At 38.5% G+C, this 23952-nt stretch overlaps 1 protein-coding gene and 1 long non-coding RNA gene across 2 annotated transcripts; one reads left to right on the top strand and one right to left on the bottom strand.

The window, feature by feature from the left end:
• Positions 1 to 4979: 4979 nt before the first annotated feature.
• On the bottom strand, positions 4980 to 20902 carry LOC130919289 (alpha-2Db adrenergic receptor-like). Its single transcript, XM_057841859.1, has 2 exons — positions 20411 to 20902; positions 4980 to 6125 (listed from the first exon to the last, which is right to left on the bottom strand). Exons 1-2 carry the CDS (start codon positions 20708 to 20710, stop codon positions 4980 to 4982), a joined length of 1446 nt encoding a protein of 481 aa, XP_057697842.1. The 5' UTR covers positions 20711 to 20902.
• Positions 9537 to 11040, top strand: LOC130919294 (uncharacterized). Its single transcript, XR_009063936.1, has 3 exons — positions 9537 to 10239; positions 10776 to 10821; positions 10955 to 11040. It is a non-coding gene; the product is annotated as an uncharacterized LOC130919294 (long non-coding RNA).
• Positions 20903 to 23952: the final 3050 nt, after the last annotated feature.

Genomic DNA, 23952 nt, shown 5'->3' with positions numbered 1-23952 from the left:
AATACAACATCACAATTGCTTATACAGTCTTTAAATGCCTTGCAATATTTTAACCATTTTTATACAACCCCTAGCAAAAAGTATGAAATCACCAGTCTCGGACGAGCCCTCACTCAGACATTTTATCATGTAGAACAAACTCAGATAGAAAGCTTGAAAAAAATAATGAATTAGTTAGCAACTCTTTAGCATTCAGAAACACTAAAAGAAATGAATAAAAAACATTGTGGTGGTCAGTAAATGGTAATTTTATAGAGCAAGTGCAGGGAAATATATATGGAATCACTCTATTCAGAGGAAAAAATACGGAATCATGAGAAAAAAACAAAAAAATAACAATCAAAACACATCTCTAGTATTTGGAAGCACCACCTCTGGCTTTTAAGACAGCTTGTGGTCTCTGAGGCATGGACTTGATGAGTATTCTTCATCAATTTGGTGGCAACTCTCTTTGATTGCAGTTGCCAGATCATCCTTGCTGGTCGGAGCCTTGCTGTAGACCTTTTTTTTTTTTTTTTTTCAATTTCAAACACAGGTTATCAATAGGGTTGAAGTCTGGGCTATTTGCAGGCCATGACATGGACTGGATGAGTCCTTCTCCAAGGAATGCTTTAAAAGTTTTAGCTCTGTGGCATGATGCATTGTCATCTTGGAAAATGACAAACATATTTTCAATTGAAGGGATAAGAAAGCTGTCTACAATTTCAATGTAAACTTGTGCATTTATTGAAGATGTAACCACAGCCATCTCCCCAGTGCCCTTGCCTGACATGCAGCCCCATATCATCAAGGACTGAGGGAATTTTGATGTCTTCTTCAGGCAGTTATCTTTGTAAATCTCACTGGAACAGCACCAAACAAAATTTCCAGCATCATCACCTTGTCCAATCCAGATTCTTGACTCTTGACACCTTGTCTAATTCTTGACTCTTGACAAGGTGATGAGGGCTCATGTTTTTAGAATGTGGGTCATAAAGCGTAGTAGTGAAAAGCTAGTATGAGGTGGGTGTGCTAACCACTAGTCATGTCAATGTAAAACAGCAATTAAAACTTACCACAATAGAGTATGTTTCAGATTGTATTGCTTTTTCCCAACATCTTCACACCCTAATTATGCAACTTGTGAATTATTACTAAGTATGGGGCTGCACATCTTCTGGCTTCATCCAGCTTGCTAACCCAGTGACAACTGACCCTTTTCTCTCTTCGTTTGCATTTGAGAAAGGGAAATAAGATGGACAAGCTTAACATTTCTATCTTTTCTCTAATTAAAAGCAAGTGATGATTTCCTCCTGCACAAACCACTCTTCAATCAGCATGTAGCAAATTAATCAATCTAATTATATGGAATTCCTAAACCAGGCTTGACCCCCACTCCCCGCCTTTGTCTTCTACGTTTGATTTGTCCGCTCATCCCCCAACTCCCCCTGAACTCATTACAGACGTGAGGCGTGAGTCTTATGGCCTACAGCAGCACTTTCACGAATGTGAGCTGAGCTTCAGGGAATTATTATCAACCCCATGAGTATGTGGATGATTATATCTTTTGTGAAGCCATTTCGTTCTCCTTTAGAGGAGCTCAGTGCATCTGCTCGCTGCGCATAAATGTTTAATGCATTTAGCCCAAAGCTGTAAGGTGTCATCTGAATCTTATATTGTGTGTTTTGAAAAGCTGTTGGATCTGTTGCCTAAGTTCTGCCTTGTGTTGAAATTTAGAATGTCCTTGTGATACAGTGTAATCGTCCTAGGTCAAATGCCCATTGATAGGTATTATAGAGTAGAATACTGTATGTACAGTATATATATGGCGGAAAACACAGACAAGGCTGAAAAAGCAATTTCTGCTCTTGCAACCCTCTATAAAATAAACTGCTGTATTTTAAGCCAAAAGAACGATTGTTTGATACAACAATATGTATATATGCTGCCATAGCAGATTCATGGCCCATTAAGCCCCCGAACTATTTTTAAATTGTCCCTCTTACCCTGGAAGCCCCTGTTTACAGATGTTGCGCATCCGCTTTTGTTTCAACCCAGCCACAAAACGAAGGTAAGTAATTATATTTATTATTCAAAATGTCTGTCATTTTTAGCTTAGAATCATTAATCAATGTCCAATATTTCGTTTAAAAAAAATTTTTTTTTTTTTAAAGAATAAAAAATTATTCACTCGCATATTTTAAACTTTTAAACAAATTATGTCACGGATATCTACCTCATAACTATCGCTTAATTGTAATTTTTTTTGTTACTGTCACATTTTCCCCGATGAGTTAGATGATAAATAATCGATCCAAACAAAGAAAAATTTAGAAAAAAAAATCTTTAAGAGGGTAAATATATGAAAAAGAAAGTCTCGACCACTCCTTGATGTCTGCGATTTCTGCATCGCAACCCTTGTTATATTACCAGGTTTCACCCAAAAATGCGGTTCTGGCCATTCACAGCTGTGTCTTGACACTCGGTGATGCATCCTACATGGATTTTTTGGATCAAAAAGAGGTAAGTACGTGATAATATCTTGCTAAAATCGTGGCGTCTTTAATTCTGCTCTCGTGTGCTCTCAACTCCAGTTAGGGTTTTGCTGTTTAAAAAAAATGTTTGTTTTTTTTCAAAATGCCCTACTGTTCAAAATGTTTCTTCCCCCAGAAAATTGAGATTTTAAGCTTTCCAATGATGTATCACACATGCATATAGGACAGTTTTAAAATTTGGCCAAATTGGGGGTCTCAGAGCGAAACTTCAAGTCACCTGAGTGTTTTCCGCCATATACATTTTGGGTGATATGGCCTTAAGTACTTATTACTGTAAATTGAGCAGATTTACCTCGATAATGATAAATGATGATAAATTCACCCAAACGGACTGTTATACAATTTGAAAATCTGAATAAACGCTCGAAATGCAAATGATCAGTTTCTCATTGATTTATTTACCAGCTTTCAATTTAACATATTTAGCAACTGTACATTCAGTGTAAACATTAGGTCTATAAAAATATCTTGTTAACAATCAGTGTTGTCACAGATTATTTGGAAAAAGTAATTTAATTACTGATTATTGATTACGCCTCAAAAAGTAATCGTTACTTTACTGATTATTTTATTGTCAAAGTCACGAAGTTACTTTAAAAGTATTCATCTGTTACTTTTTACCAATTGTTTTTGCTTTACTGCCTCAACACCTAATGTCAAAAATTCTGAACCTCCCCTTTAAAATAAAGACCAAGCCGTTAAAATGTTGTCTATAAAAGTTGTAAAGCAAACAAACAACCAAATTTAACGAAAGCGCCAAGGATCCTTCAAACTATTTCACAATGGGCCCAAATTATTTTTCGAACCGATCATGTGACTCGCACTTTAGAGACGGTCCTTTGCTTAGCCAAAAGTACACCTGAGGAGGCAAGATGGATATTTAGAATTTCTGTAAACCTAAGCTTTCAAAAGATTCAACAACAACTGAGCTTCAAGCGACAACTGAAGACCAACAGACCAATGTCCTCCTGACTACCAGTAGTTCAAATTTGTCCTCTGTAGAGGACATTTGTAAACCTAAAGATCTCTCACTCACTGCATCCAATTGAATTAACTCCTTTTGTGCTCTATAGAAGACAATTAGAGCTTTCCAATGATACCAAATATGTAGGGTTGGGGCCTTGTTAACCTTGACTTTACCATAGAAGAAGATGGCTTCCATCAGTGCAAGCATTTTTTATGGGAAAAGGAAAAGTAAGTGTTTAATACTTTTTATCAAACACATATCAAACACAAGTCCGTGTTGCCCAATGACAGCCCCAAAATATCACTGCTCTAGAGGAGATCTGCATGGAAGAATGGGCCAAAATACCCGCAACAGTGTTTGAAAAGCTTGTGAAGAGTTACAGAAAACGTTTGGCCTCCGTTATTGCCAACAAAGGGTACATAACAAAGTACTGAGATTAACTTTTGGTATAGACCAAATACTTATTTTCGACCATCATTTGCAAATAAATTATTTAAAAATCAAACAATGTGATTTTCTGTTTTTTTTTTTTTTTCACATTCTGTCTCTCATGGTTGAGGTTTACCCATGTTGACAATTACTGGTCTCTCTAATATTTTCAAGTGGGAGAACTTGCACAATTAGTGTTTGACTAAATACTTATTTGCCCCACTGTAAATGCTGCATTATTTATATGGTTTATGCTTGATTTGGCTTGGTTTTAACCAGTAAGAATGACCAGCTTTCATATGAATGTATTCTATGTGATGTCTGTTTTCTTAAGTCATTGGCTATCATTAATGGCGCTAGATGCCCAATCCATTTAAAGTGGGAGGCCTAGCATGAACCAATGTTCTTTCGCATCCTGTCCTCCCACTTTAAGTGGATGGGACGTCAACTAGTGATGAACTCATTTCAATTCACAGCAGAAGAATGAAAAGACCCACATGATTGGATGTCTAGTATCGTGAATGACAACGAAAGAATTCAGCAACTGTTATTGTACTAAGCCAGAATGATGAAGAAACGGAATCCGTAAAACTTCAACAGGTTTCCTCACTTCCTTAACGCTCAATGAGTATTGTTAAAAGGGAAAATGATGTAACCCAGTGGTAAACCTGCCTCTGTGATTGCTTTTTGGAACACGTAGCAGATTCAAAATGGGTGAATATTTACAAGGGAACCTCAATGAGGTTTATGAGTTTCAACATTAAATGTCAATATATCTCTGTTTTGATTGTTGCTTTACACAATTTCCCAATTTTCTTGGAATACGTGTTTGTATTCGTCTTAATTATTCAGGTACTTCAAATCCCCCTTCATAAATAGTCTTAAAATCATCTTGCTCTTATTTGTTGGATTAACAGAAATGAAATAAAAATGGATAAAATGGATAATAAATGAAGTCTCAGGATACATGACAAGCCCTTTAATGTTCATATTACAGAACTGGATTAAAATTGTGCACACATTTGTATTAGAGCACATACAGTACATTCTTATGCCCGTTTACGAGACTGGAAGATAATCTTCTTAAAGGCCCTCCTAAAGTCTCGGTTAAAAATAGTATATATGATTGGGTTCAGGCAACTGTTGCAGTAGCCGATCCAGAAAAAGAGGTTAAAGAGAGCATCAGGGATTGTACATTTCTCCTTGCAGAGTGCTTGGAGACTGTAAGTGAAGAAAAAAGGGAACCAGCAGAGGACAAACACCCCCATCACTACTGCCAGAACAAACGTGAATCGCTTCTCCCTCATTTGTGCTACTTTGTTTTTGGATAACGACATCTGCCTGCTTCGAAGCGGCACTGGAGAAGGGAGGAGGAGGTGATGGGAGCAGTGATCAGATGATACCCATGATATTGAAGCACAGGATGGAGGAGGAGGCTTTAACCTAGATGCCGGTCCCTCAGTGCCCTTTGCCTCCTCTGTTTTCCCCTTCCCACCAGATCTCCTGGAGAAGCGGAGTGAAGCAGAAAACGATGTTTTGACGTCATCCTCCCATGTCATCTCCTCTAAATTTATCTTGTCCAATTCTCCTATCTTGTGGCTGCTGCTGTTGCTCTCCACGTTGGAAGAGCTGTGTCTGTTCTCCAGTGGCGCATTGTCCGTCTCGTCCCGGGATTTTCTGCACTTGGCTCCAGCTGCTGGGCTACACCTAAGGGTGCCAGCAAAGCAGGTCTCAGATTGGGACGGTTGGCGCTCTATCACATTTTTGGCCACAAATACAGTGGAGGCACGCTGTTTAGCAACGCGGTAAATCTTACAATAGACCAGTATCATGATGACTCCTGGTGCGAAGAAAGACACGATGCAGGAGGAGAGGATGTACCATGTCTGGTTGTTGAGTAGACACTCTTGCCTCTTAGGTTCTTTGTTCTCATCCGTTATGTCCCATCTCTCCTCTGTATGCGTCATGAGAAGAGGTGGTGAAGAGATGACAATAGATATCAGCCACACCACACTGATCATCACTTTGATCCGTTTGGGAGTCCGTTTGCGGTTGTAGCTGACCGCTTTAGTGACAGACCAGTAGCGGTCGAGACTGATGGCGCAAAGATGGACAATGGATGAAGTGCAAAACAAAACGTCCAGAGCCAGGTAGAAGGAGCACCAGGTGGAGCCAAAATACCAATAGCCCATCACCTAAAAAGAGTAGAAATCAATTAGGACTTGACAGTTGAGCGTCATAACGACTGAGTGTATATCATTCCCATGCTAGTTGTAAAGAAAGTCAGTGATGTGAATCACTACACTTCCAATTACCTCCATCACTCATTTTAAATGCAATCAACTCATTTCATGCTTGACAAATCCCCGGCACTGAAAAACATGCAAGACTGGATTTACTTAGAGGCGTCTATTTTCTTGACTATCTTAACCCTTTATAGAGCACTCCTTAGCTGGGAAGGCTAGCTAAGAGTGGATTGGACATCTAATTTCGTCAATGACACAGACACATGAACATTCATAGCCAGTCCTCTTAGTTTAAATGAACTGGACATCGATCGCTGTCAATGGCAGGTAATGAATGAGATTCTACAGCTTTTAGTGACTATATTTCTTATTTTTTAAATTAATATTTTCTTATCATTAAATACATATATGTATGTATATATATATATATATATATATATTTTTTTAATGTATATTTTTAAAAAAAACATACATAATTTGTATAAAAATGTAAAATTTTCAGACTGTAAGGCGCACCAGACTATAAGCCGCAACCACCAAATTTGACACGAAAACGGCATTTTTTCATAGATAAGCCACACCGGACTTTAAGCCGCAGCTGTTTTCACTGTATTATGGGATATTTACACAAAAGATATTAACCGGTAATACTTTATTTGACAGCGGCGTCCAGCACAGACAGTTACACCAATGAGGTTTCTGCTAAAACAAGCAGCACCTGACTACCATCTTCTAAGCCACCAGATTGGTGAAAATGTATTCATCTCGTTTGGTTGAAATGAAATCCACTGCGGCCATTTGAGGACTGGTCTGACACCCCTGCTGTACACCCTGCAGCGGAAACTCATTTTAGTCACTTGTATCCAGGATCTTGTTCTTTCGGTCACGACCCACAGATTGACCAGTAAATAGAGAGCTTCACCTTTCAGCTCAGCTTCTTCATCACCACGACAGACTGATGCACAGTCTGCACCACTGCAGACGCCGCACTGATCCGCCTGTCGATCTTCCGCTCAATTCTTCCCTCACACGTGAACAAGACCCCGAGACACTTAACTCCTCACCTTGGGGAAGGACCTCATCCCTGACCGAGAGAAGCCATTACACCTTTTGCTGACTGAGGACACCATGGGGTCAGATTTGGAGGTGCTGATTCTCATCCAAACAGCTTCACACTCCGTTGCGAACCCCTCCAATGACAGTTGAAGATCGTGGCCTGATGATGCCGACAGGACTACATCATTTGCAAAAAGCAGAGATGCAACACTGAGGCCACCAAACGGAACCCCCTCAATGCCTTGGCTGCGCCTAGATATTCTGTCCATAAAAATTATGATCAGAATCAGTGACATTGCGCAGTCTTGGCCGAGTCCAACCCTCACTGGAAACGGATCCGACTTAGTGCTTGTTACGCGGAACAAACTCTGATACCGGTCATACAGAGACCATACCTCTGACACTTGTAGAATAGTGGGGCGAACTCCCATGAACCCACGAGAACCCTGCTGAGGGTATAGAGCTGAGCCACTGTTCCGCGGACAGGACGAAAACTACGTTGCTAGACCTGAATCTGAAATTCGACTTCACAATGGACCCTCCTCTCTCCAGTATCCCTGAAGAGCCTTTCCTAGGGAGGCTGAGGAGTGTGATTCCCCCTATAATTGGAACACACCCTCCGGTCCCCCTTTTTAAACAAAAACAACAAAACAAAAAACATTTCCATTTAACATGTGGCAAACTTGAAAGCATTTACAAAGTGACAGAATGACACATTACAAGGTACCACCCTTTTTAAAAAGGGGGACCTTGAAATGTCTGCAAATCCAGAGGCACTGTCTCAGATGTCCATGTGATATTGCATAAGTGTGTCAACTCAGACAACCCCACAACATCCAGAGCCTTTAGAAACTCAGAGCGGATCACATTCACTGGCGCTTTGCCACCGAGGAGCTTTTTAACCACCTAAGTTACTTAAACGCCGGAGATAAGAGAATCCGCCTCAGACTAGCTCTGCTTCCTCATGGGAAGGCGTGTCGGTGGAGTTGAGGAGGTCTTCAAAGTATCCGGCCTACCGACTCACAACATGCCACGTTGAGGTCAGCAGCGCCACATCCATACTATACACAGGGCCGGCTCAGCCTATACGCAGACTATGCAGCTGCTTAGGGTCCCTGACCACTAGGGGGCCCCCAATCTGGCAATTGCTTAATTTATATTCTATTTTGTTTACTATAGTTTGCTTTATTTGACTTTGGTGAGTTTTGATACTTGATTATAAGCTTTAAAAAATAAAAGTTCTTCCTTAAATTCTTTCTTTCCTCTTTTAGAAAAAGGTTTGGCGCTATCGACTGTAAGTACTGACAATCATTTGGGATGAGAAGTTTGAAGAATGCAGTGCAAGAAAATCTGATTAATATACAAAATATGGACGTATGGGTTGGATTGCATGTATGGGTTTCACAGTACACTGTGACAAAATGGTGGGCCAAAAATATGGGCCCCTTTGCATTATTTTGCTTAGGGCCCCAAATGGCCTGGGCTGGCCCTGACTATACACATTGTTAGTGGTGCACAGCTTTTCCCTCGCGAGACGCTGGATAGTGAACCACAATTTCTTTGAAGCAGTCTGGAAGTCATTCTGCCATGGCCTGGCTTAACTCCTCCCATGCCTGGATTTTTGCCTCAGAGCAGCTTGGCCAGCCGGCACCCTTTAACTGCCTCCGAAGTCCTGTAGGCCAGAAAGGCCCGATAGGACTTCTTCAGGTTGACTTCATCCGTACCAGCGGATTCTGGCATTGCCACCATGGGGGGCACTCAGAAAACTATCCACCCCTATCATTTAGAGCTATGTGCACCGCTGGACTGGCCATCGGGCATACCGGGCATTTGCCCGGTGGGCCGATGGCGATTTTGGGCCGGTCCTGAATTTTTTAAATTTTTTTTTTTCCTAACGGCATTAATCACATTGGTACACAAAACTGGTAGATCGGCCCATCAGTCAAGATTGGTTATGGGCTGGACCAATTACAAACGAGGGCCGATGCCCCCTCCCTCTTGATCAGAGGTATCAGATATACATTAATCAGACATACAGAGAGAGGAGATAAACAAAATGGATAACTACAAGAAAAGGAAAGGAGGCGCGGAAAAAATTAGAGATAGAAAGAGAAGCCCTTCATGCGGATGCCGCTAAATGTGTTAAAATAACACAGATGTTTGCCGGTGGCGGAGCTTCCTCTTCAGCGACAGCAGCAACCGCAGGTTACGATGGTGGGGGTGGCCGTCAGGTGGATGAGGGGAAGGGGAGGCAGGAGAACAGACCCGCGGCCGCCGGCGGTCCAAGTGGAGGGGAATCTGAACTTCAGGTAAGAAGTGTTGAACTGCAGTCTATCTGGTTCAGATATGAATTAAGCATGGGTGTAGTTTATTTTCATTGCGCTCGCTAACTCTTAACACCGCCAGTAGTTATAATTAGGCCGTTAAGCAATTTAGCTAGCTGTGCATGCAAACTAACATGATGGGGTTTCTCTAATGCTGGACAGTTTCTATGATGCTATTCTAGTTGTAATTATGTTAGTGCTTAAGTAACTTTATTTTTTTAATTTAGTTAGTTAAGTATTATCTCTATTTGTTAGGTAGTTAAAAACTTTATAAGGTCGAGCGGACGCGCCGGCGCGTCCGAGCACATAACTTTTTTTTTTGTAAGACAACACAGGCAAGATCTAGCCTGGTAGTTTCCATTCAAACTTCTGTCAAAAGTGCGAAATCTCAACTATATGACAGTTTATGAGTGGTCTGAATTGGCCAAGTTAAACCATATTTATGATAAGTCGATCACTCCATGCAGACTTTTGGATTCCTCTAAGTAAGTACTGTATAGAATACATGATTCAACTGAGTAAAAATACCAGCACTGTGATCATCAGAGCAAGTCCATCAGGTGACATTCTTTTTCACCTCTGTCTCCTTTCACTTTGAAGGTTCCCATGTTTGAGGAAGCATTTGGTGTTGCTGTGCAAAGTGTTGCTGCAGTGGAGGTTCAAGGTTACTGTTTATTGATATGGTAAGTACATTAGTCTGTGAAAATATCACTTAATTACTTCTGCTAAATTGTTTTTTTTTTTGTGTACGGTATAATTCAAAAAGTTATGGACGGATCTTAATGAAATTTTCAGGAAATGTCCACTCTGGGACAAGGAAGAGATGATTCAATTTAGATTTAGAGGTGATCCGGATCACTGTCTTGATCCAGGATTTTTTTGAAGGATTCTTTATCATTGCAGGATAGGGCGATTTTCAGCATATGTGTATGCAACTCCAAGAAAATTGCCCAGATTGCTTGTAAAAAAAAAAAAACAGGACATGGCCATGGTAGTTGCTATGAAATGACACATTATGATTTGAATTCTGCCAATATTCTGGGTACTGTGATCCAGTACATGAGAAATATAGGGGCTTATCACATTTTTTTGACACAGTGAGGTAACAGATGAGGGTACAGACATACAAACAGGTCTGTGCTCTCTGAGTGTTTTTATAGTTACAGTCTGTAATTTACACATTTTAATATTCATCTCAACTCTGTGTCCTATTTTTCAGGATCCCATCATACTTTGTTCATTGTTTGTTCAGGAGTTTGCCCTAAGTAAGTACTATATGGAGAATATGATGCAACTATTTCCCCAGATTTTTCTAGAAACCACTACTGTGATCATACAAGTCCATAAAATGTTATTCTTTATCACTTATCTTCCTCTGTCTCCTTTCACTTTTTAAAGGTCTCCGTGTTTGAGGGCCTATTCTGTGGATATATTTATTTGCACTTTTATTGATGCAGTAAATAAATAGTCTATGAAAAAAATCACTGAATCTGTCATTTATTCATTTTAATATATTCATCAATGATCATGTCTCACCTCTACTCCGTATTAATCCCTGTCCTAATTTCAGGATCCCATCATACGTTGTACATTGTTCAGGAGGTTAACTAGACCATGCAGCCTTTTGATATCCGCTAAGTACTGTATAGAATATTGGGACTAGAAGGATGGTGTAAGTTTATGTTTAAGTATATATACACCAACAAGACAGTGTGAAAGCATTGTCACAAGAAAGTTTGTTTTCATTCATAGGCTTAATTGTCTTTCCATCAATACCTGGTGGGCCGGTCTCGGCTCAAAATGCCCGGGCCGATTTTTTTGTCCCAGTCCAGCCCTGGCTATGTGTGAATGTGCATTTAAAGTAAACAGCTCTACACAATATTATGTAAAAATTGTTTCAATTGCCCTTAAAAAAACAGTAAAAAAAAAAAAATTAGCTACGGGCCATATTGGAGCGGATTAACTGTGGTGCTAATTTATATACAGTATATGTGAAGAGAGTGAGAGACAGACAGAGTGTGTCTCAACGAAACCTTAGCTGCAGTAGCTGTTGAGACAAAGATGAACCGAATATATAGGAAGGTACATCCAATGAGTGTTGAAACAAGGCGGACCGAAAAGGTCTTGAATAATAGCTGAAGGCTGGTCAGTGCTTTTGGGAGAGAAAAATGATCAAATATGTTAGGCAAGAAGAGAAACTGTACATGCCAGAGGGGTGTTGCATAACAATAGTCCTACAAAATATGCACTCAGTGAGAGAAAAAAATAGCCTGATGTAAATAAAATGATAAATGACTTAAAACTGGTTTTTCAAAATTTGTTTTGTCTCCAGGTCCAAAAAGTATTAAAATACATCATGTAATATTACTGTACTATAATACAATATTATATTTTGCATATACTGTAATATTATAATGTTGATATATATTGGTCAAAAATTATAAGTTGCAGGAACATATCAGAATTTGTTAAAAAAAAAAAAAATCATGGGAACAATTTATTTGACAGTGGCGTCATAATTATGACGTGACACTGTCATAAGCAGTAGTGAATGCTTGTGACAGACTTCATTAAGTGTTATTGGCCAAATTATGTCACTAACTCCATCTATGTCCAGTCCGGATCTTTCACGTCTTTTCAAAAGTGACAAAAATGACACTTAATGACATTTGTCATACGCATTCACTAATGCTCATGACAGTGTCATGTCATGATTATGACAGTCTTATGACGCCTCTGTCAAATAAAGTGTTACCATGTCTGTTTGAACAAATTATGATATGTTCCTGCTACTTATAATTTGTACGGTTTATGTCAACATTATAGTATTACATGATCTCTTTGAATAGTTTTTAGCCCTGGAGATGAAACAAATTTAGAAAAACCACTGTCTGAAGTAAAGATGCACCGATACCAGTATTGGCAGTGGGGCCTGATCTGGCCCGAAATGGTGGTATCGGTATTGGTATCGGCGAGTTCCAACAAAGAGGGCGCCGATACCATTTACCGGTCCAGAATTATTGACAGCAGCCTTTTTCTCTCCTGACGCACTCTACAGTCTCTGTTGTGTGATGACACGTGATCACTTTGCATGCCAAGCAGCTATCGCTATTGGCCTGCTCCAGACCAATGAGAGTGGGCCAATAGCCGCTCTTAACCAATGCCGGGGCAGCTTTTTCATATAGAGGAAAAACAAACCAGGAGAGAGAATGTCGGTGGTCTGGAAATATTTCAGCATAGAAAGCAAGATTTGCGGCCCGAAATTTTCGAGAGGTGGATTTAAATCGGCCAGTTTCAATACCTCAAACCTGATAAAACATTCTAAGACGAAACATGTAAACGAACACAAAGAGTTTGAGGCTGCAACAGCTGGACTGCGCTCCAGAGGAAGGGGGCTGGACCGGAGCATCAAACCTTGGTCAGTTCAAATCGTCTACTTTGCTTTTATTGGTTTTTACTGAAAGAAATGCGGCAGGAATTTGAGACCTGTTTCAAAAGTAGTCTTGCAACCTTTCAGAAATAGAAATAAGGGACGCCCCCTCGCGCCCAAAACCGTACATGCGATTAAAGAAAGGGACATCCCCAAAACTCCAAACATGCATATAAATCTATTTATATATATTCTGTATTGGTTCAATACAGAACACAACTTTTAATTCCCAATTCAGAACGATTCCTTATTTCAAAGGACGGGTGGTAAGTCTAGTCAAAAGTGCTGTAGAAGTAAGCAAGTAAGCTAAGCTAAGCTAAGTGGCTAAGTGCACAAAGAGGGAGGCTAATAGAGAGACAGAATGCTGTGGTCAATTATTATTACTTATAATTTAATGAAAGTTGCACTGTTTAGCCTTTGAGAGTCAAATCTAGGGGTTTAAAAAAGTTAATTCTTTATTCATTCATTGTATTTTTAGTTAACTACTTTTGGGCTAGTATTATACATGTTTTAATTTCAAGAATTTAGCACTATTTTCATCTTTGAGAGCCAAAGGTTTATTTAACTATTGTCACCCTTATCAGGTATGCAATAAAAAGTTCCCTGTAATTCACTTTGTATATCAACCAAAGTGGTATTGGTCTGGTATCGGCCGATACTGCACAGCTAGGTATCGGTATTGGTGCAACAGTAGTCTGAAGTCATCTATCATTTTATTTATATCAGGCTATTTTTTTCTCTCACCGAGTGCATATTTTGTAGGACTATGTTGAAGGTCTTATGACAGTCTTATGACCCCACTGTCAAATAAAGTGTTACCACAAACATAATGAGATTTTTCATTCGGCAATAAATTCTTGGACCTCTTGACAATGTACAAATCATGCTAATAATTGCCACCTAATTCTAAAAACTCCTCCCAAATTTGTTTCATTAAATGTAGTTTATGTATCAATACCTTTCATGCATGCTATACTACAACATACTCCCTCAAAACTTGGCTATTGATGTCAAATTAGATTTCTCCCACCTCCAACATCTTCAATTAATATTGAAAAAAATGAGAAAATACATTTTTCAGATTCAATATTGAATGAAACGTTCATATTATAGAAGGCATTCATGTTTAAGTTGAGTCATGTAGAATATACAATAAAATAATAATCGTAATGTAATTATTGTAGAACAGCAAATATTGGTTTTGGGGATAAAGGTGAGAGATGCCATTTTGTTTATAATAGACCTGGATGAGCCTAACTTGGCTATGAGCATTAAGCAGTATAAATTATGTTGCTAACTGTGCGAGCTGCTTTCACAGCTAAGTTCAGCAAGAAAAGGTGTGAAATCTGGTAATAATATGACGAATGTTACATCACTACTTTGACCTGGCAACTATGAACTATAATAAGCAAGCAAATGATAAGATGAGGGAAGATAGGTTGGATAGGGGCGTGATAGGACAAGGTGAGTGTACAAGCAATGCCAGTAATGTAATGTGGAGAACCCACAATGAGGACAAATCACCGTTCAGTATTAAAAAGTTGACATCCTACTTTTGCTATCTGATTGCTAATCCTGGCCCCAATAATTTTATTAAACTGAACATGCCTGATTGCACCGAGTCATTCACCTACTCTCGCATGAGTTAGTCATGCAGAAAATGAAACTGCTGTGCGGGGGGCCGCCAGGGAAACCCGGCAAACTGAGGGGGGAATGCATGACATTTCAATTTGAACTTTCTATTGCAATGTTCATGCAGGGCATTAAAAAGCATTAAAAGGTATTAAACAGATTTTGTCAAAATTCAGGGCTTAAAAAAATTTAACTAAATATTCGAACCATCAAAAATTATGTAAATTTGACGGTTAAAGAAACTTTTTTTACATACCGTATTTTTCAGACTGTAATTCGCACCTGAGTATAAGTCGCACCAGCCTTAAAATGCCCAACAAAGAGGAAAAAAAACATATATAAGTCTCACCGGAGTATAAGTCGCATTTTGGGGGGGGAATTTACTTGATAAAATCCAACACATAGAACAGATACAGTATGTCATCCTGAAAGGCAATTTAAGATAAAAATACAATAGAGAACAACATGCTGAATAAATGTACAGCGTGATAATGTGACATGATGCATGAACAACGAAATGCGAACGTGGCCGGTATGTTAGCATAACGTAGCAATTACCATCAGTGTCACTCCAAAACACCAAAATAACATGTGAAGTGATATAACAACGTGTTTATAATTTCACGTATACGTCGCTCCAGAATATAAGCTCCACCCCCAGCCAAACTATAAAAAAACCCCTGCGATTTATAGTCCGAAAAATACGGTTATTTTTTTGTTGTTATCCGACATTATCGGGTAGCCGATGATATCAATTTAAAATGATATCAGATAATATTAACACCTGTTTTTCATTATCGTTTTTGGGCAAGTATGCATGTTGCCTTCAAAGTGAATATAGAAGCCTTCTGCCTCTGTTCAACGGCTGGTTCACTGCCTAACACAGACAGGAATTATCCTTATTGACCATTAGATGCCTCTAAACTAAGATACTTGGGATTTGTTATGTGAGCATACCATTTGCATTCATGGTGCAAAAATTAAATGAACAATAACTGATTGTAATATAATGAATTGTAAACTCATTACCTACCTCATTCACTGCACTGAATTTGTGTGTCTTTGTTGTTATTTTGAGACGGAAGTACTGTAGGAGTCTTATGTGCTATATGCCTTGTGGCATTTTGCACTTGATCGAAAAAACTGCTGATTACACTATTTTGATTTCAACAATAAATACAGTGGTGCAATACAGGCACTTTTTTCATAACTTCAGTTGAAGTTGTCCCCTTATTTTTCACAGGGGGGTTATTGGAAAACCTTTTAAGTTGTTACATTTATCATTATTAAAGTATCCAGTGGGGCATCACAATACAATATGTTAAGTCCACGACCGCATATATCAATATTGGTTTGATATCGATCTCGGATTTTTGGAGTTGGACAATATTGGGATATCAGTTAAAAAGTCATTATTGGACAGCTCTGCTGGCAGTTTGTGTGTGTGAAACTATCTGCAGTTAGGCCTGGGCATTAAATTTGTTTAAAGTGGCATTCAAATGCATTAAATAGGATAGGCTGATACCTATAGAATCCCTGAATTAGGTGTTTTTTTTAGATTGGGTCTCAGGACAAGTAAAATTATTCCTAAACGTAGAGTAGTAAAACACTGAAGGGTTGAATGTCAAATATCTCCCAATTCTGCATTGACCCAAAAGGCTTTCTCGCCTTTTGAAGGTTGATTTTGTGGGAGCTTGGAATACACAAGTGTGTACCGTATTTTTCGGACTATAAGTCGCAGTTTTTTTCATAGTTTGGCTGGGGGTGCGACATATACTAAGGAGCGACTTATGTGTGAAATTATTAACACATTATGATATCATTTCACATGTTATTTTGGTGTTTTGGAGTGACACTGTTGGTTTGGTAAACTTGTTAGCATGTTCTTTATGCTATAGTTATCTGAATAACTCTTAATAGCTATGGCCACGTTCGCGTTCTGCCTTTGGCAATGTGTGTTCAATTGTATTATAGACTTTTTTAAAATCTTGAAATACATGCTTTTAGTTTGGGGCGCTTTCACGTGGGGGCGCACTCACACTTGTTTACGTGAAGAAGAGCGCTCACACGCCAGAAGAAGACGGACAGCTACGCAGCTCTGAGTGAGTGGGTGAGTTAGCGAGAGAGAAACACGGCTGCGAACCTACGTTCATTATTTATGCTTGTAAAATATCTCTACGGAGGCAACATCTGTGTTTATCATCTTTTCCGTTGTTGTTGTGCGTTGTCCTTCGGACACTAAGAGCCAGTTACGAGGTTGTTTGAACGATGTGCTAATGCTAGCAAACGCATGCTAACCGTTTGTGTCATTACTGTAAAAACCGCTAATTATCATTTATATCCGTTGATGCGAACGTGTTTGGTATCGAGGACGAAATGGAGTCAGCAAATTATACAGACGTCCAGCATCGTCATTTAGGAGTTTAAATCGCTGTATAGCCAGGACCGAGCCATAGCGTCCTGGTGAGGACAGTATATTCGCATTTCGTTGTTTATGCACTGTACACTGTACACTTATTCAGCATGTTGTTCTCTATTGTATTTTTATATCAAATTGCTTTTCAAAATGACATATCTGTTCTATGTGTTGGATTTTATCAAGTAAATTTTCCCCAAAAATGCGACTCTGGTGCAACTTATATATGTTTTTTTTTCCTCTTTGTTGGGCATTTTATGGCTGGTGCGACTTATACTCAGGTGCGACTTGTAGTCCGAAAAATATGGTACTAAACATGAGAAATTACATACAGTCATGTAAATGTAGCTTTACACCATTAAATGGTTTATTATGCTTTGACCTTTTAATACACTTGGAGAAAATGTTTTTGAGGCTGCCCATTGTGCAGGTTTTATCCACAGAAAGCTTGACAGATGCTTGAAATGTGACAAATCCCATCAGAATACACTTTCTCCACCAAACCTAGCTAATGTGTAATCACCAATACTGTGTTCGACTGATAAAATATAACAAAATGTAAATATATGAAATAAAATATCCAACATTTCAAAACGCACTACATTTTTGGCAAACAGTTGTGTCGTAATCGTATCCTGTATCCTTACGAATGCATATACAGTACATACAAAATCTTCAGGTTAAGACAAGCCTATACGGTTAAGTATTGGCTCTTGTTACGACATAAATTTCAGGACACAAAAGGCAAAAATGCAGCATGGCTGATACTCGCAGAGTTTACATACTCATAGCTGCTCTGCCATTGGCTATTGCCTAGCATTCCAGGCCCCCAATTGGCTAAGAGCAACCTTAATTGTATGTGTATAACCCAGTGTCCTTTTCATTCGCCCCTCATGTTCCAACAGCTTTACATGAGCACTTTTATTCTTTACTTTATTCTTCGTTTTTTACATGATGGACAACTCTCATATTATGTTTGTTGTACAATAATCTAACTGTAACATGTATTTGTTACATGTTTTGATGATTTTTTATGCATTTTAAACGATTTATATATGAATTTTGGGGGGTTTGGAAGTGATTAGGGCATTTACATGGAAAACGCGTCTCTACTTACAAAATTTTCAAGTTACTAATCTACATCCAAAACCATTTAATTTCGTTAGTAGATGTACTGTCATGTGGAGGCGGCATGGGCATGGAGGACCCAAATGGAGGGAAACGGGAAGGTGAGGCAAAGTGGTGATCACCTCAAAAATGTTTTAATAATTGTAACAAACAAAAACACCTAGTACAAACAAAAAACTGGGAATCAAAAGGCAATGTTGAAATAGAAATCAGTAGGACTAATGAAAACTGTGGCTCAAAACGAACCTAATCAAATCAGAGGGCAGGATATCGAGATAGGGTAGACACTTGGATAGACAATGACTGAACAAGAACAGACAGCACATGGGGACCTTAACCCTATAACACCTAAGCCCATTTTGGCCGAATTTGCATGCATTTGATGTTGCCTTTATATTTCAAAGAAAAAATTGTTTACAATGGCCAAGTTGGGTCCCTTTTTTCAGGACACCTTGAACTCCATGTCCAAACTGTTGTTTTCTTTTGGACCCAAAAAGACAAAAAAATCCCAAAATCTTTTTTCAAAATTTGTAATGTTGATGTCCCATTGACAACCAAACATGCTCGACCAACCGTTTTGAAGCTTGATAATATTTATTCAACTTGTTAAGATAAACATTCATTTGAAAAAAATAAGATTGAATTGTTTTATGTTTGACAATTCAACTCAAACAGCAGGTATGGTCATAGGCATTTTTGGCCTTTACACATACAATGGTCAAAATAGGTTATATACAGTGTAAAATATTGAGAAAATATATATATATATATATATTCGAACACAAAAAGGGTTTGGAGGATATCTCTTTGTGAAGTTAGGTGTTGTACCCGTCACCTTATCAAAATATATACGCACATGCAATCAAGCTTCTCGAATACACATCTACATAAAAATTGAAAAGATTATAGTGAAGAAAAAATATATATAACATTGAAAAAAACTACTATAAAAAATATTGACAAGTAGTTCAGTTCAATTCAATTTTATCAGGCATGCGACCCCAAAAAGTTTTTTTTTTTTTTTTTTGCGCACTCAATAAAGCTTTTTCTTGAACAGGTAACGGAGCTGCGTCACACACAACGTCACACAGCCTATTCTTTAGCCGTTTGCGCGCTGCTGTCACTTCTACTCGCCGAGACGCCGACTGATCCACAGAAAACAACGACAAATACGGCTCATCTTCTTCCTTGAGTTAATGAAACAATGCATTAGCTTGCGCTAAATGTAGTTTTAGATTAATTCTGCACGTTTAAAAGTCGCTCGCTCAAACCAACCGGCCATTGCTTGCTTCGCATGTCTCCCTTTCATTAGTTGGCGCCTCGATCGGAAATTTATGAAAAATGATCACATTCGGTTCGTCCTTCTTGACATCAGAACGGCTCTTGGGATATGTAGTCTTTTGTGCTGCTTTCAGTTTTGAAAAAGCACAAGAAATGATGGATATATGGAGATAGATACATGGTCCATGCAGCGTTTTAATGCATATTTATGAGTGCAATAAAACTATAAAACTCGAATGACATTATCTCCCGTTTTTCTGGGTCGATTGACTTCAAATAAAAACTGGTGTGGACATCAACTTCCGCACTTTCAAATGAGACCAACCAGCGGCACGTGGGTGACGTAATTACAGCGTGAGGAAGCTTCAAAGACGATATGCATAAACGCGTCGCTGCCGACACGTTCGGTGTTAAAGGGTTAAATACAGACATGAGGTAACAAAACAATGAGACACCGGTGCCTGAAACAAGAAGCAGCGGATTGGTCAAGACACAAGGAGCGGGCCACAACAGGTGAAATCAATGGGTAATCACATGGACAAGAAACACTAGGGCAAAATCTTAACAAAACTCAACTCAAGGCATGACAGGTACCACTGTACTGTAGCTGTAATAATTCATGAGTGCTTGCATTCATTAACAAAACGCTATTAAAAATAGGTCTTGTATTCAAGTGTGTTTAGTCGAACTAAATTCTGGTTTTGAAAGTGATATGGTAATGATGAATATAATTGAATTGAACAAAGATATTCCAGGTCAAGGTATAGCAAGCATCTGAATTCATTTTGCATTGTTCCATTTTGTTTTGCATGGATCACTTGAGTGTGATAAAGAATTTTCTTGGGGATGTTTTGCAAGTTTTGCTCTTCTCCACTGCACATCTTATTTATGTAAGTAATGGATGACTTTTAAAAGTTAGAAAAGCAACTGAGTCAGTGGTGTGATGAATCATTTGTTTTCACCTCACCTCGTTGGCCAAGGAGAAAGGGATGACCAGTGTCGCCACCAGTATGTCCGCTGAAGCCAGAGACACCAGGAACAGGTTTTGAGGAGCCCGCAAGGCACGGCTTGTAAACACGGCCACCACCACCAGTACATTCCCCACTACCGTCACGAGGATGATGACTGTGACAATCAGCATGATGAGCACTGATGCTGCCTGGGAGTGCGGAGGCAGAGAAGCAGACCTTGACAAGGCGGACGACGCCTGACTAACATTCTCCGAAGAAGATGTTGCGGGGACGGTGGCCATTACAGGTGAGTCCATTATTCTCAAGTCGCAGTCTCTATTTTTTACCCCTCCGCATTCAAGTGAGACTGGTGTTTGCCAGTTACAAAAAATGGAATACAAAGTCACACAATCCTCCTAAAAAGTCTGAATACAACGGAGGAGATCCATCACAGTAGTTTGTATTCAATGAAATAAACAATTTTAGTCTCAGTTTTAAAGATTACATGTTTGAAATTCTCACAGATATATTAGATATGAATTATTTAACCTCCTAAGAAATACATTAAAAAAAAAAAAAAAAAAAAAAAAAAAAAAAAAAAAACATGTACTCACAAGGCTGTTCTATTTCCAATATAACTCACAAAATATAATCATTCTTAAGTTGCAGTAGAGCTTCTGTCCGGCAAGCGTCATGTGGAGCTTCCCCAAAAAATACTTTAAATGAGAATGAGACAAAATGGAAGTAAGTGAAAAAAAGAGGATGTAATACACCAATAAATAAATAAGAGCTTCTCTGTTTGATGCCAGTGGTTGAGGCTCTGAGTGAAAGTGCTGCCGTTCCCCGATGCTCCAAAGCTGGAATAAAGCGGGAGGAGTGAGGGTGAAATGAAAGACAGACTAAGAGACGCGCAGTGAGGAGAGTGGGAGATACTGGAGGAGAGTATTCTAACAGCCAGGAAATGAGCAAGGAACGGGAGAGTAGCCGAGAAGAGGGTGGAATGAGAGAAGAAAAGATTCTGACAGCGGAGTACAGCATTGCAAGGGAGAAACTGAATAAATAAATAAGGAAAAAGGAGGTAGAAGAAGAGACGTGCAGGGAAGGAGAGCACAACCTGATGGGAAACGGGGGGTGTTGAGATGCAGAGGAAAACACAAAGTTGCCAAAAACTAGGACTGATAAAAAACAAGACATGATGAGAAATAGACACCACTGGAGAAGGTTCCAGAGAGAGAATATGAGGAGGAAGAGAAAGCAGCACCCACTGTGTTGCCCTTAGCGATATTTCATAAAGCACCCCACATCAGCAATTCACATACATTTACAAATTGCAATGTTTTCATTATTCTGGTTTTCGCAATAATTACATCATGAAAAGTAAAATGTAAGATAAAAAACCTTATTTTTAATACATATTTTGATACATACCCACATGTAAGTAACAACTGCTGTTATTTACACAAACTACAGAAGGATCACATTATTTTTCAAAGAGTGCCAATACCTTTGTACGGCCCATTTTTTTAGTTTTGTGTAAAATGATAATGATTTTTTTTTTTTTTTTTTCTATTCTCTTTTGTTTTTTCATTTCAAGCAAAAGATATTACTACCAAAGCATTTGTAATTGCAATCATTTTCTGGGAGAAATTGAGCGTTATCTGACAGATTTGCAGGGGTGCCAATACTTTTGGCCAGCACTGTATATAAAGTGTTACTTTACATACAAAGTTAATTTGTTCCAGGACCTTGTTTGTAAGTCGAAATGGTCGTATGTCGAGTATGATTTTCCCATAAGAATACTTTATAATTCCATTAATTTGTTCCACAGCCCAAAAACCTACAGTAAATCCGTAATAAATACCGCTGGTACTATTGCAAATACCAATTACAGAGCAAAACAAATAAATTATTAATAAAAATCTGAATAATAATATAATAATAGTAATTCCTGTAATAAAGTAACGAAGTAACGAAAGTAACGAATCGGGTTCTAATGTGGCTGATGTGTTTTGTGTGGCGTACCTGCTTGGCTGACTTGACAGAGGCATAGAGGATTTTTTACTTTGACTTTTCATGTTCTGTCGATGGTGTCAGCTGCGGCAGACACTAGGCATTTTGTTTTGCACAAAGTATAAAATAAATGATTAAAAAAAGATAAATGATTAAAAATCTGACGAAGCTGGCGATTTCTTTGGCAATGTTACAATTATAACAATTGTCACCTTGACTTATAAAGACTGGCGAACAGAGGTCGGAGGAGGACCATTGAGATCGTAGACATTCTACGGCCGTATTGTCGAGTCACTTCACGGACGCGAACACCATGCTCATATTTTTCTATCATTTTCATCTTCATTTGAATGATAAGCCTCACCTTTTTTTTACCACCTGCACTAACATTCTTGGAACCTATGTTTATTTCTCTCACAAGAAAAATCCGCCGTGCGTCTGTCTTGTGGGAAAACAAAGAAACTGCGGCGCTGTCATAAATTCTCGTATTTCGAGCATGTTGTCGATTGTAGAAACAAATGGCGAGTCAAATTTTACGTCAGGTGTCGGAGCGATCGTATTTCGAGGTACCACTCTATATTAAAAAATGAATAAAAATAAAAATAAGATCTTAAAAAGTAACAAAATAATCCAGAAATACAATGGCATTGCTAAAAGGAACAAAATTATAGACGTTTTAAGCTCCACAACTCTCCCAGGAAAAAGTGGATGAAGAAGTACTGTTAGTAGTACAGTATTGCAACATGTTTGAAACTTTTGTTCAAATTAAAAAAGAAAGAAAGAAAAGCATTTGTTCGTACTTTTCAAAACAGGTATAAAAAAAATGAAGATATTACTACCAAAGCAATTGTAATTATAATCATTTTCTGGGAGAAATTGAGCATTATCTGACAGAATTGCAAGGGTGCCAATACTTTTGGCCGGCAGTGTATGTAAATACAGTACTCTGACTTTAGCAGTTCACATACATTTAGAAATAGCATTGTTTTTATTATCTTTTAGCTATAATAAAATCATAAAAATTCAAACAGAACATTAAAAACCTTATTTAATACTAGGGCTGTCTAAATTATCGCGTTAACGGGTGGTAATTAATGTTTTAAATTAATCACGTTAAAATATTTGACGCATTTAACGCGCATGCCCCGCTCAAACAGATTAAAATGACAGCACAGTGTAATGTCCAATTGTTACTTGCGTTTTTTTGTGTTTTGTCGCCCTCTGCTGGCGCTTGAGTGCGACTGATTTTATGGGTTTCAGCACCACATGAGCATTGTGTAAATTGTTGACATCAACAATGGCAAGCTACTAGTTTATTTTTTTAATTGAAAATTTTACAAATTTTATTAAAATAAAAACATTAAGAGGGGTTTTAATATAAAAATTTGATAACTTGTACTAACATTTATCTTTCAAGTCTTTCTAGCCATGGATCGCTTTAACAGAATGTTAATGCCATCTTGTTGATTTATTGTTATAATAAACAAATACAGTACTTATGTACCGTATGTTGAATGTATATATCCGTCTTGTGTCTTATCTTTCCATT

The sequence above is a fragment of the Corythoichthys intestinalis genome, chromosome 1 (genome assembly GCF_030265065.1).
Source record: "Corythoichthys intestinalis isolate RoL2023-P3 chromosome 1, ASM3026506v1, whole genome shotgun sequence".
NCBI classification, from domain to species: Eukaryota; Metazoa; Chordata; class Actinopteri; order Syngnathiformes; family Syngnathidae; genus Corythoichthys; species Corythoichthys intestinalis.
This window is presented reverse-complemented; position numbering and strand designations above follow the sequence as displayed.

Coding starts and splice junctions, on each gene's coding strand:
- LOC130919289 (XM_057841859.1), bottom strand. CDS start 20,710: ATGGACTCACCTGTAATGGCCACCGTCCCCGCAACATCTTCTTCGGAG. Junction 6,126..20,410: donor CTTTCTCCTTGGCCAACGAG/GTGAGGTGAAAA, acceptor TACTCTTTTTAG/GTGATGGGCTATTGGTATTT.